Source organism: Gadus chalcogrammus, chromosome 15 (genome assembly GCF_026213295.1).
Source record: "Gadus chalcogrammus isolate NIFS_2021 chromosome 15, NIFS_Gcha_1.0, whole genome shotgun sequence".
Taxonomy (NCBI): domain Eukaryota; kingdom Metazoa; phylum Chordata; class Actinopteri; order Gadiformes; family Gadidae; genus Gadus; species Gadus chalcogrammus.
Genome location: NC_079426.1, coordinates 3,533,354 through 3,552,495, shown reverse-complemented (window position 1 = coordinate 3,552,495; position 19,142 = coordinate 3,533,354). Strand labels below are relative to the sequence as shown.

Here is a 19,142-nt window from a genome sequence, read left to right as displayed (position 1 = left end):
CCGTCCCCCCTTCCCCTCCCAGGGGCTGAAGACCCCGTACCCTTTACACCGGAGTCCCGGGGAGGGGGCTCTCGACGGCCCTGGGGGCCACCAGGGCACTTAAAAGACTTTGTATGCTATCTGTAGGATGAGTTAAGTAATGTTGTTCAGCGTTGTGCCTGTTGTTATATGGGGGGGGGGGGGGGGGGTTGAAGCTCTTTATGTTAAAGGGAAGTTAAGTTATTCTGAGAGCTGTGTTTTTTCTGTGATTCCTCGGGGCAAGGAACTTTGTGAAGGGTGGGTAATGTAGCGTCACAGGGTTTGGGAGGAAGGGGCGGGGCCTTCTGAGAGGGGGTTCCGGGGGTTTCCTTTCGCGCGGAAGTTGTTGCTGTTGTAGTTTTACGGTCGAGCTGTTCCTGCCTGTCCTGTTTTGGAATTCAATAAACCCGCGATCAAGCTTAATTCGCTCACTGCCTCGCCTGTGGTCATTACAATATAATGAATGTTACATAGGCCCTACAATAACATATACTGCATGTTATATAGGCCCTACAATAACATAAAAGGCATGTTATATAGGCCCTAGAATAACATACTGCATGTTATAGGCCCTACAATAACATTTACTGCATGATATATAGGCCCTACAATGAGCTACAGCGATTGCATCGCTACTGCACGTTTGTGATCAGACATGTTCCTGTAGGCCTACCACTGTTGTAGCGGGTCGAATTACCTGAGTGACACAAGGCGTGTTTCAGAGTTAACCCTTCGTGGGAGAGGATGAATCATGTTCATGACACAATATGTTCTTAAGAGTTAACCCTTCGTTGGAGAGGATGAAATGATGTTCATGACACAATATTTTCTTCAGAGTTTACCATTCGTGTGAGAGGATGAAATTCATGACCGTTTTTCACGATGGTTACAATGATTGATGGGATGTTTGGACCCTTCGTCGACATTGGTAATGACGTGTTCTTACCATGGCGACTTCCATCCAATCCTACGCCAATGGCAAGCCTCCACCTTGCTCTGACAGGAGCTTCAAACACGCCCTCTGGGTTATAAAGTAAGACGTCACAGTCTGCTTCTTCCTTTGAACGTTCCTCTTCTGCAGTCCGCAGAGCTGAAACTCAATCTTTCTCTAGATCCACTTTTAATCCCCTTCCCCCTGTTTTACTTAATTTAATAACACTTTAAACTCTTTTTTTATGCCTAGCATTTGTTATTTTACTACTTTATACTGTCTGGGGCGGAACACATCAAGAAAAAGATAAGGTAGGCCTTGTTTACTACGGTTTAATTTTTCTTTAGGTTTTTAGTCTAATATAATGACTAATATACCAGTTCAGTGTTACACTTGGCAACATTTTCCCAGACACATTTTAAAAACAAATACAACTTAAGTTGATGGTTCACTGTTGTGCTTCTCTGAGTAATGTGGTAAATGAAACCTTTGGTCCGATACTGAAGTGATTAGTTTGTCTTGATGCTAGTCCCAATGAAAGAAGGATGTGACAGAAATCCTTAAAGACCTAATATTTAAATCACAAGTTTAATATTTGTGTGTATGTGGCCATTGCCAGACCAAGCTCAATCGTATATTGCACGTTGGTCTGGGGAAGCTGCTGCCAATTTCTGTAGCGCGCAAGCGGGAAAAGCCAGCTTGGTGATTGGCTCCCGCAAAAACTCTTCTCCAGAACCTTCTGCAGGGCGAACTCAAATCGCCGGCAGAATGGGCGGGGCTACCCAGTCTAGGTAACTGAGGCTGGTTTATAAACCCTCCTAGTAATATGATGGTGGACTGTACCACTTTCATATGGGGGTTCCTGCTGCTATGGACTCGGTACCTAAACCACAGCGAGAGCCGTAGAGAGAGAGAAAAGAGACTTCTAATGCTGAAATAAACTGTGTTATATTACTGATAATAAGAGCTTACCATATAGATTACTTAATGTTTTATCTAGTTGATTTAGACAGAATCTGTCCTCGGTTGAGTTACATAATTCAGACTTTGTTCCAGTGGAGACATGTTTGGAATCAGATAATCTTTACGGGAAAAAGGACCCAGTGTGGTGGTGTTAGAAATCCGGCAGATTTTAAAAGTTTCAGCCTCATGTCGTGGCAATTTCTGTATCAGATATTGCGTCTAAGCAGATGAGATATTTAGATGCAAAAAGCACACAATACTGTTGACAATTAGTGGTTATATATATTTGTAATAAAAGTACGAACAAAGATACATCACAACATGCATCAACAAACAACATAACAGGCATACATTACAATAATCTGAGGCCTCAGATGGGAGCTTCTCTTTGCGTGTTACTTCATTCTCTGAAGGTACGCTGCAGAAGTCCACTGAGTCTTCCAATCAATGAGTTCTTATTCACTTCGTTTGGGTCCTGAAGGGGGTGGTCCCCCAATACTAAAAGTCTTTGTTCACCAGATTGTTATCTTTACAGTTGAAGCTCCCCCCCCCGAGGCTAAGGTGGGGTCGGCGGCCGTGACATGTTACTCTCTGACTTTGTTTACGCTAGCCAGAGTGTTGAGGAAAAGGCCCATACTTCAAAGCATTGCTTGGGAGATGACACACGAAAAGATAGGAACAGGCAGGCAATAAAATGCATCACACGACTCTCGAACGTTCACACTTTAAATGACCCAAAAGGAGAGCAGAAGGCAGACACTATATAAAATTACACAGAATAGCAACAAAACTTAAATTCATATAGACCAAAACAATACAACATGTAGATTTTCCATCACACTCACCAGCTCCAGAGTCGAGCTAATACTCATCAGAGCTCTCTGTCTATAGTTAGATGAAGTCATTATAATGAAGTCATTATTCTTCATTTCTGAGAGGAGTCATTGAACAGCAGTCTATAGAAGGCTAGTCTGAGAGGAGTGTGAACTGGGAGGGGAATTGGTCCAACTGGTTGGTTCCCAGCATAATTTCCTTGTCACGGCCTCACCCAGCCCCAGAGTCTAATCAGTCTCACTCGGGTCAGGTGAGACTGCCTCAACCATCACCCACCACACACACACTCAAAGTCTATTTTTACAAAACTAAAAGGCTCTCTTATTCAAACTCAGACTGAAGAGTGATCCGGAAAACGACTCAATCAACTAATCTAATCTAATTCAAAAGACAAATAAAGTGTTCAATGAGTTGTTTGTGTGTTTGTGGCCAGGTCGCCAGTCTGCTATGGATGAGGAGAGAAAGGAGGGGGGTCCTACCTCTAAGACCACTCTGTCTGAGGAACATGGTTGTCAGAGCAAAGCTAAGAGGTAAGAAGAGGATCTCTCACTGTCTGTGACTGTTGTCCATCTCAGAGCTCGGCAGTGATACATCATGACTCCATCATTACTCTGTGTCATGGGGCGTCCCTGTTTTTCCCATTCACCTGCCTGCCACCCTGATCTCTCCTAATTAACCCAACCATCTTCATCTGTCCTCCCCCTATATCAGTCCTCTCCTTCCAAACATTCCCTGCCCTCCAGAGTTTCTCAGAGCTTTCCCTCGACTTGACTCCTGATTCTTCTCCGATCCTGCCTGTTGCCGATCCCTGCCTGCCTGACTACCTTGCCTGCCGCCCAGCCCCTGTCGGTCTGTCTGCTCCTCTGTATCCGGGTCCTGATCTACCTGCCTGCCTCCCGTTGCCGACCTCTGCCTGTCTGACTATCCCGCCTGCCGTCGAGTCCCTGTCGGTTTGTCTGCTTACCCGTTCCCTACTCCGGGTCCGTCCATCTGCCCTCCCGTTGCCGACCTCTGCCTGCCGACTACCCTCTGCCTGTCGATCCTGTCCCTAAATAAAGCCTTGTACTATCCTGCGCTAGTCGTCTGTCCGTGCACTTGGGTCCTGCTAAACGCCCCCATTACCTTCTGAGTAACAGCTGTGTGTGTGTTGTGTTGAAGCCCAGAGCAGCAGGAGCGAGCAGTTTCCCCTGCATCCAGCTGTGACTCCATGGAGAGTCAACACTCTATGGATATACCTCAAAAGTTTAAAGATGGAAAAGTCCAACCTTCTAAGAAAAGGTGAGGATTCAGCCAATGCTCAGGGCTATTCAACTTGTGGCCCTGATGATCACCTTGATCATCTGTGTTGCATGGCTTCTTGGTCCAACTCAGAAACCCTTCACAGACCGCATGCTAGCTGTCCTTGGAGATGTAGATGCCGATGATAAGGTGAAGGAGAACAGTCTATAAGAACAGTACCAATGTCTGATCACCTGATTACCTCGTGCTGGATTGATTTATAGCTGAGGCCATTTATTTTGACTGTTGCTTTGAATAGTATGAATGAAATTAATCATAAGACCAACAGCATATTCAAAGAACAGAGTACATCAGGAATATCACAGTTCTGTGTAGAAATGTATTCTGACTGCCCCTCCCTCCCACTTATATTTATATTTCATAAGGCCTAAAAAAAAAAAAGTTTGGTTCCTGTTGGTTGTCAGTTGAGGTCATGGGTAGGTAGGGAATTTATTTCATTTTTTTATTTTATTTTTTCCAGCGGCAGCGAATGATAGATAGGTTGTTTTCATTGTTTTCAAAAACGTAATCATAGTTTGCATCATTTTTTTTATTTTTTTTTATTTTATAAAGCTCATAAAATAATTTGGGTCGCTCATATATTGACAGGGTCGGTCGGAAACCGGAACCAAACAATTTTTTTTTTTAGGCCTAAGGCAGTAAAGTGTTATATTGTATAGGTGATAGTCACTATTTGTTCATTGTTTATTGTCTTAATGTATTATGCACCTTATTTCTGATTTCTGATTCTGATTAACCAAGACAAATTCCTTGTTGGTGTAAAACCCTTCTTGGCAATAAAATCCTTCTGATTCTGATTCCGATAAATTATCAAATGAAACAACATCCACAAATGCTAACTTCCCTGTGGTGTTTGTTTTTCTAGAAGGAGGCAGGGGAGAGCAGACTCCCCTGGACCCAGCTCCCCTGTCTCCATGAAGAGTGACAAATCTATGAGTCCACCTCTTCAGTTTAAAGAAGGAAATCAGACCATTGACAAGAGGTGAGGAATTATAAGATGGTTAAAATACAGATTCTTTCAAACGTCTATAAATCCTGGTTCTCGTTTTTCTAGAAGAGTCAAGCAGGAGAGGGCATACTCCCCTGTACCCAGCTGTGTCTCCATGAAGAGTGACTTGTATATGGATAAACCTCCTGAATTTAAAGATGGATGCCCCTCCGGAGAGGAGAGGTAGGAGTTTACAACTGATGATCGAACAGACCAGTTTGTTGTCAGACTCTACCGATGGAAAATTGTCATGTAGTTTGTGCGTTTGTGTTGGTGTGTTTGTGTGTGTTCTCTCCAAAGACAATCCCAGGAGAGGTCAAAGGTTACCAGTTCTCAGCTTCATCCAACAGAGCTGATCAAGGTGTGTAAATGTCCAACAAGACATTTGACTTTAGCTCTACATGAAAATTAGAAAGCATAATTTGACCTCTTTAGACCAGCGGGACGGGAATCCAGGACAGATGCTTCTGATGTCCCAGGTTAGTCAGATTAAAGTTGTCCTAGATGTTTTTTCTGTTCCAGAGGGCTGAGGAGAACGCTCACGCTTTCCTAGACAAGGAGCTGAAGAAGCTCTGGAGGGATCTCTATCCAGATTACACACAATGCTCAGAGAGTCAGTGCAAGGAGGAGGTGGATGGTAAGAAAGAGGCGCAGAGGAGGCGCGCCATAATGGGAGTGGTAGACATCACAAAGCTCTGCCTGATGGAGATGAACCAGGAGGAACTGGCTGACGCACTGTGGGGCGGTAAGAGAAATCCTTAAGTTGAAGCCCAGTATAAAACTAACTTTTCAATGTGGAGATATCTTTCCTCTTGGGGGGTAAATTGTTGGATCCAGATATGTAGGGTTATTGTGAGGCTGTTTGGTTAATGATTTGATCCAGATTTGTGGGGGTATCAGGTTAAATGGTTGGATCCAGATATGTAGGGTTATTGTGGGTGTATCAGGTTAAATGATTTGATACAGATATGTCGGTTTATTGTGGGTCTATCAGGTTACTTCTATACTAAGGCACTATCTATGTTACATCAGCATAGCAAGTCACTTTGATGCAGAAAAAAAATGATAGCATTACCTAGCCCGTTCCAACACATCTAAAGTAGAATTTATTATAACTGTCATTATACCAATTATATTGCTGTGAAAATAAAATAATCAAAACATGTCCTGAAGTTTTGTATTCATAAAGCTTCAGCATTTAACAAAATATATTGACATGTGTCCTCTGATGTCACGATCCACTAAGTGTTAACGTTTAACTCTCTTCTGTTGTTTACTCATTTAGAAACTGAAGTGTGCCAACGTAAAATCAAGTCTCATCTGAAGAAGAAGTTCAGACCTTTATTTGATGGAATCGCTACAGCAGGACAGCAAACAGATCTGAATGACTTCACAGAGATCTTCGCCACAGGGAGAGGGACTCAAGAGGTCAACAAGGAACATGAGGTCAAACCGATTGAAGCATCCTCAGGGAAACCAGCCAAGGAGGAAATACCAATCAAATGTGAAGACATCTTTAAACCCTTACCAGGCCAAGATCACCCAAGAACAATAATTACAACTGGAGTGGCCGGCATTGGTAAAACCATCTTAACACAAAAGTATACTCTGGACTGGGCCGAAGGCAAAGCCAACCACGACATATCCTTCACATTTCTCTTCCCTTTCAGAGAGCTGAATTTACTGAAAGGGAAAGAGTTGAGCTTGGTGGAACTTCTTCATCACTTCTTTACTGAGACTAAAGAAGCAGGAATCTGCAGTTTCGACCAGTTCGAAGTTGTCATCATCTTGGATGGTCTGGATGAGTGTCGACTTCCTGTGGACTTCCAGAACAACCAGATCTGGACTAATGTCACAAAGCCGACCTCAGTGGACGTGCTGCTGACAAACCTCATCAGGGGAGAACTGCTTCCCTCCGCTCGTATCTGGATAACAACTCGCCCTGCGGCAGCCAATCAGATCCCTTCTGAGTGGGTTGACATGGTAACAAAGGTGAGAGGGTTCACCGACCCACAGAAGGAGGAGTACTTCAGGAAGAGATTCAGAGAGGAGACACTGGCCAGCACAATCATCTCCCACGTCAAGAAATCACGAAGCCTCCACATCATGTGTCGCATCCCAGTCTTATGTCGGATCACTGCTACAGTTCTGGAGGACCACTTCAAAACATCGAAAATAGGGGAAGAGATGCCCAACACTGTGACGCAGATGTACAGCCACTTCCTAAGGGTTCAGTCCGTACAGGCAGACAGGAAGAATCATGGCAGAGCTGAAACAGATCTGTGGTGGAGTTCAGAGAGCAGGGAAATAATTTTTTCTCTGGGAAACCTGGCGTTTAAACAGCTGGAGAAGGGAAACCTCATCTTCTACGAGGCAGACCTGGCAGAGTGTGACATCAATATTGGAGCAGCCTCAGTGTACTCAGGAGTGTTCCCCGAGATCTTTAAGGAGGAGTGTGGGCTGTACCAGGACAAGGTGTTCAGCTTTGCCCATCTGAGCATCCAGGAGTTTCTGGCTGCCCTTTATGTCTTTCTGTCCTTCATCAACACTGGTGAAAATATGCTCTCAGAAAAACAATCAACCCTCTGGTATGATAAACACCACCTCCTCTACCAGAGTGCTGTGGACAAGGCCTTACAGAATGAGAATGGACACTTTGACTTGTTCGTCCGGTTCCTCCTGGGCCTTTCTCTGGAGACCAATCAGATTGTCCTACAAGGTCTTATTGGAAAGACAAGAGATACATCACTGACCAATAAGGAAACTGTGCAATACATCAGCGATAAGTTGGAAGGAAATCCCTCTCCAGAGAGAAGCATCTTGCTGTTCCAATGTCTAAATGAGCTGAACGACCATGGTCAAATGGCGGAGATCCAAATGTGCTTGACATCAGGAAGTCTCTATTCTTTTTTCGGTCGTAAAAGTTGGTTAGCTCTGGCCCTCATCTTACTGTCATCAGAAGCGGAGCTGGACATATTTGACCTGAAGAAATACTCTAAAGAAACTGCTGAAGAGGAAGGTCTGATGATGCTGATGCCAGTAGTCAAAGCCTCCAAAAAAACTCTGTAAGTTCACTAATGACATGTATTACAATACAAACAACATAATAAACATAATACTAGAATATAAAAAATATATATAAACAAAACATTGAGAAACTACAAAACCACTTTCAATATTAAAAACTTTCTAACATGTACCTGTTTGTTTTGTGTGAAGGCTGAATGGCTGTCTTCCGTCAGGGAAATGCTGTGAAGCTCTGGCCTCAGTTCTCAGCTCCCATTCCTCTAGTCTGAGAGAGCTGGACCTGAGTTCCAATCATCTGCAGGATTCAGGAGTGATGCTGCTCTCTGCTGGACTGGGGAGTCCACACTGTAGACTGGAAACCCTCAGGTCAGTTTTCAATAAGTCTCTTTTCAAAGCTGTGGCTTTTGTTTTATTTTGATTCATATTGACGTCCAACACCTGAACATTTAAAGATGTAATTAATGAACATTATCACGTTTGGACAATAGTTTGGGATCCAATGTATTTATATTGCCTTCATAAGGGGTCCACTATTCAATGTTTTTATTCAGTTGACAACCTTGGAATAGCCTCAGCTGTTGTGTCTGGTGATTCACATACAAAGTTCTATACCGTATGTCAAAGGGGTGAGGAGTTATGCCATTTAATCTGTTTCTGTAGTGCCCCCCATTACCCTATTTGGATTAATTTTAGGCTGGTTAATCTTGAGCTATTTTTCTAAAAGTATACCGCGTTTGTTGATGATTGCCCTAAATCCAGCCCGCCTTTAGACACCTAAAGATGATTGATTGATTGGGCTAATTTGGCAATCCGGCGGCCATGTTGTTACAGGTTAGTGTTCCTTTGGAACATTGGTTCTTTGTGCGAAGAGAATCATTTTTACAAAGTTTTATGACGGTAGATCAAAGGGGTCAGGAAATATGAACGTCCAAAGTTTGCATTTTCAGTTGATTGCAACAGCATCCCTTATAACCTAGTCAAGCTAATCTTCGGAGCAAAGAATTCTGACCCAACTCGCCTTTGAATACCGAAACTTTGATGAGGATTGGCTTAACGTAACCCTGTCCTGTTCCTTCAATTTGACCAATTTAGGGCTCTGTGGAGGTTATATGGTGTAGGTTATTTTCTTAGTCTGTAATGATGGCAGACCGTGTAGGTTTTGTTGCAATCTTATTCTATGCATAACATGTAGTCAGACATTGAGGTGAGGCCTAGAGTTGTTCCTTAACATTTAATAACAGCCTCTTCTTAAAACTGACTTTTGATACATTAATTATGTCAAAAGTAGTTTTGGTTATTAATCTTCTTAATAGATTTCAACACAGTTCCGAACATGTTCTGTTTATTTTCTGTGAAGGCTGAATGGCTGTCAACTGTCAGAGAGATGCTGTGAAGCTCTGGCCTCAGTTCTCAGCTCCAACTCCTCTAGACTGAGAGAGCTGGACTTGAGTACCAATGATCTGCAGGATTCAGGAGTGAAGCTGCTCTGTGCTGGACTAGAGAGTCCACACTGTACACTGGACACTCTCAGGTCAGTTTTACTAAATAGTCAAACAGTTGCACCACAAGGTTCAATATCAGAAGACGTTTAACAGATTTATATCCAGAAAGGTTAGGCCATAAATATATTGTTTTCATAAGAATAACTCAGCATATTTATATTTGTGTTGCAATGACAGTTTCGGGACACATTTTTATTTTTAGTTTGTTAATGATGGTATAAGGTGTATGTTGTCTAACATTCTTATTCTGAGGGTTTAGAGTTGTTTAGTAAAGTTTAATAACTAACGATTCATACAACTATTTTTAAGTGAAGTTAAATGTTTATTTTTGTTTGGTAATTTAACAGCTGTGTGACATCTCTCTTTTGATATTTTAAGATCCTGTTTATTCATATTATTTAGGATTTCATGTATTTAAAAATACTGGTTACAATTGCCGTAACATTTAATCACAGTTCCATGTTGTGTTTATTGTTTGTGAAGGCTGAATGGCTGCCACCTGTCAGAGAGATGTTGTGAAGCTCTGGCTTCAGTTCTCAGCTCCAACTCATCCAGTCTGAGAGAGCTGGACCTGAGTACCAATGATCTGCAGGATTCAGGAGTAAAGCTGCTCTCTGCTGGACTAGAGAGTCCACACTGTACACTGGTAACTCTCAGGTCAGTTGTACTCAATGTGCATACAGTTAGACCACAAGGTTCAATATCAGAAGACATTCAGATTCACATCCATAAACAAATACACCCCCCCTTAAAACAGAATATTCATAAGAATAATGTGTGTGTGTGTGTGTGTGTGTGTGTGTGTGTGTGTGTGTGTGTGTGTGTGTGTGTGTGTGTGTGTGTGTGTGTGTGTGTGTGTGTGTGTGTGTGTGTGTGTGTGTAGGTTGTCTGGTTGCCTGATCACACAGAAGGGCTGTGATTCTCTGGCCTCAGCTCTGAGCTCTAACCCCTCCCATCTGAGAGAGCTGGACCTGAGCTACAATCACCCAGGAGACTCAGGAGTTAGGCTGCTCTCTGCTGGACTGGAGGATCCACGCTGGAGCCTGGACACTCTCAGGTATGGAGAGGACAGCTCCCCACTCAGGGACGATGTCTCCTACAAGGATTCAAGCCGCTGCTAGATTAAGCGATTTGAAAAGGCAGCTGTAACTCATGTTGTGTAGAAAGATGAGACAGCAGATGATGAAGGTGAATGTTTCAACATGCTGCTCTCACTTTGTTCCCCCCCCCAGTGTGGAGCACGGTGGATTCCTGAGGCTGAAATCAGGTCTAAAGAAGTGTAAGTGTCCGTTAAGTTTGATCCATCACAACACACACTAACTATTGAGATGGAAAGTTGAAAAGTTACACAAACTGATCTATTATTGTGTGTGATGAGGGTAAAGGAAGCATGATCATGGTGGAATTAGAATATAAAATGCCTTTATCGTTTTTCTAAACTTCATTAGATAAGGTTGGTTTTAGTTGAGTTGGTTTGACCCGTGTTGGTCCAATGAGTGTTAAACCGGACTGACCAGACAAAGTTGGCTCACATCATCAGACTCACTGCATTAGACTCACTGCATCAGGCTGACTGCATTAGAGACTGTGTTACAGGTGCACAAATCCTTTTGCTACAATCATTGCAGCGCAGTTGGTGCAAAACAAATTTGCACACCCGTGTTTCATAATCTGTGAACATGCCCAAAATGTGTGCATTCGTAAACCCAAATGTGAACTAATGCATCAGAAGTTGCACATCTGTGAAATATTTCCTCACAAATACAATTATATAGAACAGGGGTTTTCAAAGTATAGGAGAGCGAGCCCCCCCTCAGAGAACAAATTTCAGCTGAGCCCCCCCCCCCCCCCCCCCCCCGGAATCCCTGTGTTTTGAAAGATCTTTTAATTATTTTACACATTCTAAACATCTCTGATCATATCATAAACATCTCTGATCATATTTTACGCATTTTCAATATCTCTGACCATACTTTTGAAACATTTTAAAGATATTTTTAAAACATTTAAAATGTTTGAAACATTTTAATCATCTTTGTGCGTTTTTAAAACATTTCATAACCACATTTCACATCTTTGTCTAAGCATGCTTTTGCTTAACAGCTTGATCTGTAAACTGCCAGTTTAGCCTCCTATTTAGCTCACCTCTACTTAAGTGGGAGCAATGAGTTTGCGTCTTTAGCTGTGTTTGAAATCGTTCCCTATCACGGATATAGTGCACTATATATAGTGCACTATATCCTCGCTTTTTGTAGTGGTGTTCGAATTCCCTAGTGGTAAATTTCATTCACTATATAGTGGACTTAAAATACCCAAAATTTGACTGAACATACGATGTTCCCTACGTGTTACTCCCGTATACCACAATGCAATGCGGTCGTGTTTTTCCGGAGGAGAAGAAGAAGCTGAATAAGCGCGAAAAAGTATACATTTAATGATGGAGTCTCCTGCTTTCGTTTAGAAATGTCAACAATTTATTTCGGATTTAACATCGAAAATGTGACATTCAAAATTAAAATTAAAAAAATAAATTGATCAAGGAAATGTAACTTTGCGTTTTTTTCTGTTACTTTTTCTGGTTTATTTTTTCTCACGTCGCGCCCCCCCTGAAGACCTCTGGCGCGCCCCACAGTTTGAAAACAACTGATATAGAACGCTGTGTTGATTCAGCGTTTGAATGAGCGAGCAAAAGTCCATCGTTACAACTGCTCGAATCTGCTCCTGCAAGTCTCAAATGTGGGTTTTTTTGCAGGTAGTTTTGCAACAGGTCTAGGTGGTAAATGTGTAGCAAAAGTGATTTGTATCCGTATGAGGCAGAGCGTCCGTGGGCGGGATAAAATTGCAGCACTAATCAATGAAAGTCGCCAGCAGGGGGTGCATTTTTCAAACTACACTTGGACCATCCAAGCAGACCAATAAAATATATTGAAGGACACTTGCGGCATGTTGATGCAATAATTTGGTGGGAATTCAGTTGAACTAAATAATTTAATTTGACGTAATGTAATGCTGCTATCCATTTTGATGGTAGGCTGGTACGAACGACCAGCTTCAGCGAGAACGTGACGTATTTCCCTTACTCCAGCCTTCCAGTTTGCTATTTGTGTCAGACGAGTTTAAGAAGAAAACTATTTTGGAAAAAAGAAATAATCCAGTGTATAATGGTTGCCAGCCTTTACAGAAACATTAACATTGCAAGCCTTTTACATTGCAATAATATTTTGCCATTTTCGCCAATTTTTATTTCAACAAGTGCTGTCGTGTTTCTGTCGAGCCACGAGGGGTAGTAGTGGGCTAGTCATCATTAGCAACATAGCCTCTTTGGCAAACCAGCTTGAAAACACAACTTTACATTGAATTTCACGCAAAGCAAGACCATACATTGGTGACCGGATTAAAGCAGCAATGAAATCAGGTGTGTAAGAGGATTTAAAATCGACGTTACAACCCCCAACGTGGTACAAATGCAAAGAAAATACAGCTCAATCCCCATTGACTATGGGCGCAGCCATCTTGTTTGCTAGTTGTACAGATCTGCTCGCTCTACTTTGAAAGCGACGAGATACTACGACCGAAAGGGGGCGTGCCTCAGTGAAATGCCGCAAGAAAGCTGGGAGATTTGCGACTTTACCACTTCGTACATCCAAATGGATAGCAGCATAAGATACCCAACTCGTATCCAGTCGTTTAGGATGCCCTCTTGTCCACTTTCAAGACTCCAGAAAGTAAGAGTTTGCTTGGATGGTCCCAGTGTAGTTTGAAAAATTTACCCCCTGCCGGCGACTTTCAATGGATTAGGAAATGATGGGCGGAAGTATTTTGTCCCGCCCACGGACGCTCTGCTTTTAGGAATCTACGGATACGAATCACTTTTGCTACACATTTACCAGCTATACGTGTTGCAAAACAACCTGCAAAAAACCCCACAGCTGAGACTTGCAGGAGCAGATTCGATTTCACTGATGTGCAACTTCTTATGCATTAGTTCACATTTTGGTTTACGAATGCACACATTATGTTCTGAGATTATGAAACACGGGTGTGCAAATGTGTTTTGCACCGCCTGCGCCGCGATGATTTTAGCAAAAGGATTTGTGCACCTGTAACACAGATTTGCGTACTCGTAGACCCTATTTTGTGTTTACAATGGTAGAAAAAATATTTTCTTCTTCAAATGTACTGTTACACATTTGTGACTTTAGAGTACACATGCAAAATAAATATATACGACTTCAAATTTACTGTGACAAGTGTACGCATTCAAAATCGGCAGTTACAGGTGCTAAAGACTTTTGCTACAATAATACCTTCATATTAGACTCACTATATTAGACTCACTGTAGGAGATGATAGAGCTGCTGACTGTTGGACTGAGGGCTTTCTTTCCACACTACAGAATGACTTTAGACCTATTGCCCTGACATCTCTTGTCATGAAAACCTTTGAAAAATTAGTAAGAAATGACATTTTAAAGAAGACTCTTGATATTGACCAATTCCAGTTTGCCTATAGACCACACAGAGGTGTTGAGGATGCCATAGTCACTATGACAAACATGATTTGTAAACATTTGGAAGGTAAGGGAACACATACACAGCTTTTATTTGTAGATTTCTTCTCTGCTTTTAACACAATTCAACACCACATTTTAATAGAAAGACTATTAGAGCAACTTGATCTAAGCAAAAATATTGTGGGCTTGGTTTTAGATATTTTAAAGAGCCCATGCCATTAAAATCACATTTTTCCTGTTGTTTGTTAAATAACATAGGTCTGAATAAGTTTGTGAGCTGTGGTAAGTTTGAAATCTATGCAGTTTGTCTGCTGAATGCAATAGGCAATGAAAGGAAAAAGGCAGAAGAAATGAGCCGATCTGGATAAGGTGACACTGTGACGTAGCGTTGTCAAACTATTATTCATGGCCCTGCCCACTTGGTTGGTTCGTAACCACCCACAAGAATTCTGAAGGAGTCGTGATTGAGCTAGTGCTAAATGCTAATACGTGTATGGTAGTTGCTTAGTTCGTAGTAACAGGCTAGTTACAGAATTTTGAATGCAATGGCAGAACGACATCGAAGTACATGAACTGCGACATGCTGCCTGCCGCCGGTTGCCGCGGCGCGAGGCACCACCGCCGCGAAGCACCACCACCCGGCAGCGGACAGCCGGGCGGTGGTGCCTTGCGCCGGCAGCAGGCAGCAGGCAGCGCGCGGTTCTGTCTACTACAGATTGATGTGGAAGTGGAAGAACCAGAGACGTCGGAGAACCCGACAAAGTCCTTTGTGATTCATTATATCGTCTGGACGTGCACACAGCTTTTGGCCGTGATAATATGTATTATTTGATATAGATATCTATGTATTATATGATATTATTTAGATATAGAGCTCCAGGACTGTAACGCAAGTGTTGTACACTTCCTTGTCATTTGGATAACCGTTCTGCTGTTGGTGTGATGGCGCATAGCACGTCGGACTCTCGTCTATGGTATTTCTACAACTAGACCCGTAGTGGGGGTTATCTCAGCCATGGTTGAGAATGAATTGGGGGAAAGGAACTTTGGCTTTGACTCCCTGAAGTCATGAACCACGACATGGAGGAGAAAGGGATTGTTGACCGCGGTCGTCTCCCGCCGGAGCCTATGGACCACCGCCTCGGCTTCAGGATGCGGTGATTAGCGCTGACCGCTGCCGAGGCGGCGGGAAGCAGGGCTCAAGCGGGATACATTCGCGGCCAACAATCCCTTTCTCCTCCATGTCGTGGTTCATGTAGCCTACTTCAGGGAGTCAAAGCCAAAGTTCCTTTCCCCCAATTCATTCTCAACCATGGCTGAGATAACCCCCAATACGAGTCTCGTTGTAGAAATACCAGAGACGAGAGTCCGACATGTTATGCCATAACACCAACAGCAGAACGGTTATCCAAATAACAAGGAAGTGTACAACACTTGCGTTACAGACCTGGAGCTCTGCTCTATATCTAAATAATATCATATAATACATAGATATCTATATCAAATAATACATCACGGCCAAAAGCTGTGTGCGCGTCCAGACGATATAATGAATCACAAAGGACTTCGTCGGGTTCTCCGACGTCTCTGGTTCTTCCACTTCCACATCAATCTGAAGTAGACGCGGTCGTTTGAGATTCATAATAACCTATCGTCTGGAGGCTCACACAGCTTTTGGCCGTGATAATATATATTATATATTATATGATATAGATATCTATGTATAATATGGGTTTCTAAGAGCCATTGCGATACATCCACCGTAAACAGAGCGCATGGTACCGTGGCTACAAGCTGCTCAGGGCCAGGTGATAATATTATATATTATATGATATAGATATCTATGTATAATATGGGTTTCTACGAGCCATTGCGATACATCCACCGTAAACAGAGCGCATGGTACTGTCAGTGGCTACAAGCTGCTCAGGGCCACACCCCCACCCCCCTCCTTGATCTGCCTTGACACGCCCACCGTATACAGAGCGCATGGTAGTGGCTACAAGCTGCTCAGGGCCACACCCCCACCCCCCTCCTTGACCTGCCTTGACACGCCCACCGAAACAGCGCGTTTGGGGGAAGCTCAATGTGCGACTGTTTCGGAGTGACTGTAACTCTGCACCACAGCTGAATTTCGGGGACGTCTTTGAATACTGTGTTTGTGGCCCACTAATACCTATATTAAAGCATCATAAAATAGAATGGAATGGGATCTTTAACTAAAAGGACACAGAGTGCGAGTCAATGGAGTACTGTCTGACCAGATCTGTTCCTCCACTGGCTCCCCTCAGGGCTGTGTTCTGTCCCCTCTCCTGTTCATTCTTTACACCAACATGTGTCGCAGCAGCAGGGAGGACAGATTCATTCTAAAGTATGCAGATGATTCTGTCATTGTCAGCCTGCTACAAGGTCATGAGACAGGCCATGGACCAGTTGTCCAGGATTTTGTAGATTGGTGTGAGTGGTCCTTCCTACAGATGAACGTATCCAAAACAAAAAATATGTATGTAGACTTTAGGAAACTCTCCAGGGCTAAGGAACCAAACAGTATAAATGGTCAGATAGTGGAGTGTGTAGACAACTACACATACTTTGGGACCATCATTGACAGCAAGCTAAGTTTTGAGGCAAACTGTGAGACTGTGTATAAAAAGGCGAACCAGTGCCTACATTGTCTAAGGAAGCTGTCCTCCTTCCATTTTGACAGAAAGATGCTCACCATGTTTTACAGATGCTTCATTGAATCTGTAATTTCCTTTAGCCTGGTGTCCTGGTTCAGCAACCTACCCCTAAAAAATAAAAACTCACTGAATCAGATTGTTAGGTGGGCCAGTAGGTTAATTGGAGAGCCACAGCTGAACCTAGAAACCCTTTACACCAGGCAGCTACAGAGGCTAGTTGGGTCCATCCTAGAAGATGGATCCCACCCACTCCATGGTGAATTCCAGCTCCTTCCATCAGGCCGTATGTTTAAAATGCCTGCAGGTCATACCAAAAGGTATAGAGGTAGTTTTGTTCCCTCAGCTATTAAGACAATACTGAACAATACTAAGGCTAGTTGTAGACTTCATAATTTATTTATTTATTTAATTATTTATTGACCCAGCTTTTTTGCATTGATATGGTGGTTTTTACTCTGTTCATCAATGGGTTTCTTCGATAGTACTATTGTGTACTTGTGTTCTTTTTATAAATATCTCTACGCCTGGAGCACTTGTTGTTACTGCTATGTCATTGTCTTCTGTCAATGTTGTCAATGTTGTCTGTGTGTAATGTGTGTATGCAGCCCACTCTTTCTACCAACATCCAAATCTACCCTTGGGTACGAATAAAGTTGCCTTACCTTACCTTACTTTATCAGTGGTGACTCCCATAAAGTCTCCTTCTCCAAAACCCAGATTTATACATCTTTATCTAGCCACTCTTTTCTCCTCATACGTCTCTTCTGGGTTACATTGGAGTAATTAAGTGTTATCTTATTCTGTTTAGCTGCCTAATTTTGTGTTCTCCCGTCAGATGGCTGTGAAATCACACTGGACCCAATCACAGCACACCAAGATCTCTCTCTCTCTAAGGACAACAGAGAGGTGATATGGAGTAGATGGGGCCAGTCATATCCTGATCATCCCGAGAGATTTCAGCGCCTACCCCAGGTGTTGTGTAGAGAGGGTCTGACTGGCCGCTGTTACTGGGAGGTAGAGTGGGATTATCCTTCTTTGATAGCAGTTGCATACAGAGGAATCCAAAGGAAAGGATCGGGTAATGAAGGATTTCTTGGAAAAAACGACAAGTCCTGGAGTCTTGAATGTAATACTCATCGTTGTTACACTGCCTGGCACAACGGTGGAAAAAGATTCACACCTCTCTACCCCGCTGACTCCACCAGAGTAGGAGTGTATCTGGACCGGCCTGCTGGCACTCTGTCCTTCTACAGAGTGTCCCCAGGTGGAGGAGGGTCCTCAGACACACTGACACACATCCACACCTTCCAGTCCACCTTCACCCAGGAGGACCTCCTCCCTGGGTTTAGGTTAGAGAGTGGGGAATCCTCAGTGTGTCTTTGTCAGTTTTAGCAACACACACACACGCACGCACGCACGCACGCACGCACGCACGCACGCACGCACGCACGCGCGCACGCGCACACACACACACACACACACACACACACACACACACACACACACACACACACACACACACATAATAAAATAAATGGTAACGATTGCCTTCACAAACTATTATTGCTTCGCTAAGGTGAACCTTTCATCAGGAGGTTATTTTGGAATTGTTTTTGTTAAAGGATCATGTATAATAGGAGCGACAGTGGTGGGAGCCTAGATTGGGATTGAATTATGTAGACCCTGGGTTTTTAAAGTGTCAGAGATTGAGCCCCCCCTCAGAGAACCATAAACAGCTGCCCTGCCCCCCCCCCCCAAACATCTTTGTGTTTTAAAGATGTATTTGTTCTTTTACACATTTTAAAAATTGTAAACATCTTTGTGCGTTTTTAAAGACGTCAACAATAGGGCTGTAACGATACACAAATTCACGATTCGGTTTGTAGCACGATTTTTGACCCACGGTTCGATACATGCCACGATTCTTTTAAATTTAAAAAGCATTTTATTTAAACAACACTTAAATACCAATTATCTTAATGTAACATTCCATAACAAATAATTTGGAACACTGAACAAATTTGAACCGAAAGAATACTATTAAAGTATAGCTAAATTAATAAAGAAATAACCAAAGATTGCAGTTGGAGGATGCTTTTTGCTGGTAGGCATAATAGGGCCCCTTTAACTGTTTGGTTGGTTTATCAAAATATCCTCATTAGCGCTTCTTATTAGGCTATGTAGCTTAAATAATGACATAATCAGGCCGTATAGAATGCAACATGTTTAATAGCCTAACTTTCAATAGATGAGGAAAAACTTGAACGTCGCAATAACGAGGCATAGTGTTACGAGTAGCATATGTGTGTGCGGGAGAATGGCAGTGTGCGTATGCGTGTGTGAGTGACGTCAGCGAGTGAGTGGACGAGCGAGGAGAGCGAGCGGT

The 19,142-nt window shown here is 42.9% G+C and overlaps 1 protein-coding gene across 3 annotated transcripts; it reads left to right on the top strand.

Annotated features, from left to right (window-relative positions):
* The first annotated feature begins 973 nt into the window (after positions 1-973).
* Positions 974-18,477, top strand: LOC130404764 (NACHT, LRR and PYD domains-containing protein 3-like). Of its 3 annotated transcripts, none has more exons than XM_056609657.1 (14): positions 974-1,260; positions 3,180-3,276; positions 3,905-4,024; positions 4,911-5,027; positions 5,103-5,216; positions 5,334-5,394; positions 5,556-5,778; positions 6,319-8,098; positions 8,253-8,426; positions 9,418-9,591; positions 10,046-10,219; positions 10,446-10,619; positions 10,795-10,841; positions 17,592-18,477. In XM_056609657.1, exons 2-14 carry the CDS (start codon positions 3,194-3,196, stop codon positions 18,146-18,148), a joined length of 3,798 nt encoding a protein of 1,265 aa, XP_056465632.1. In that variant the 5' UTR covers positions 974-1,260; positions 3,180-3,193; the 3' UTR covers positions 18,149-18,477. The 3 variants fall into 3 exon arrangements, with proteins under 3 accessions (XP_056465632.1, XP_056465630.1, XP_056465633.1); XM_056609655.1 differs by having other exon boundaries at positions 975-1,260; positions 5,100-5,216; XM_056609658.1 differs by lacking the exon at positions 3,905-4,024 and having other exon boundaries at positions 975-1,260; positions 5,100-5,216.
* Positions 18,478-19,142: the final 665 nt, after the last annotated feature.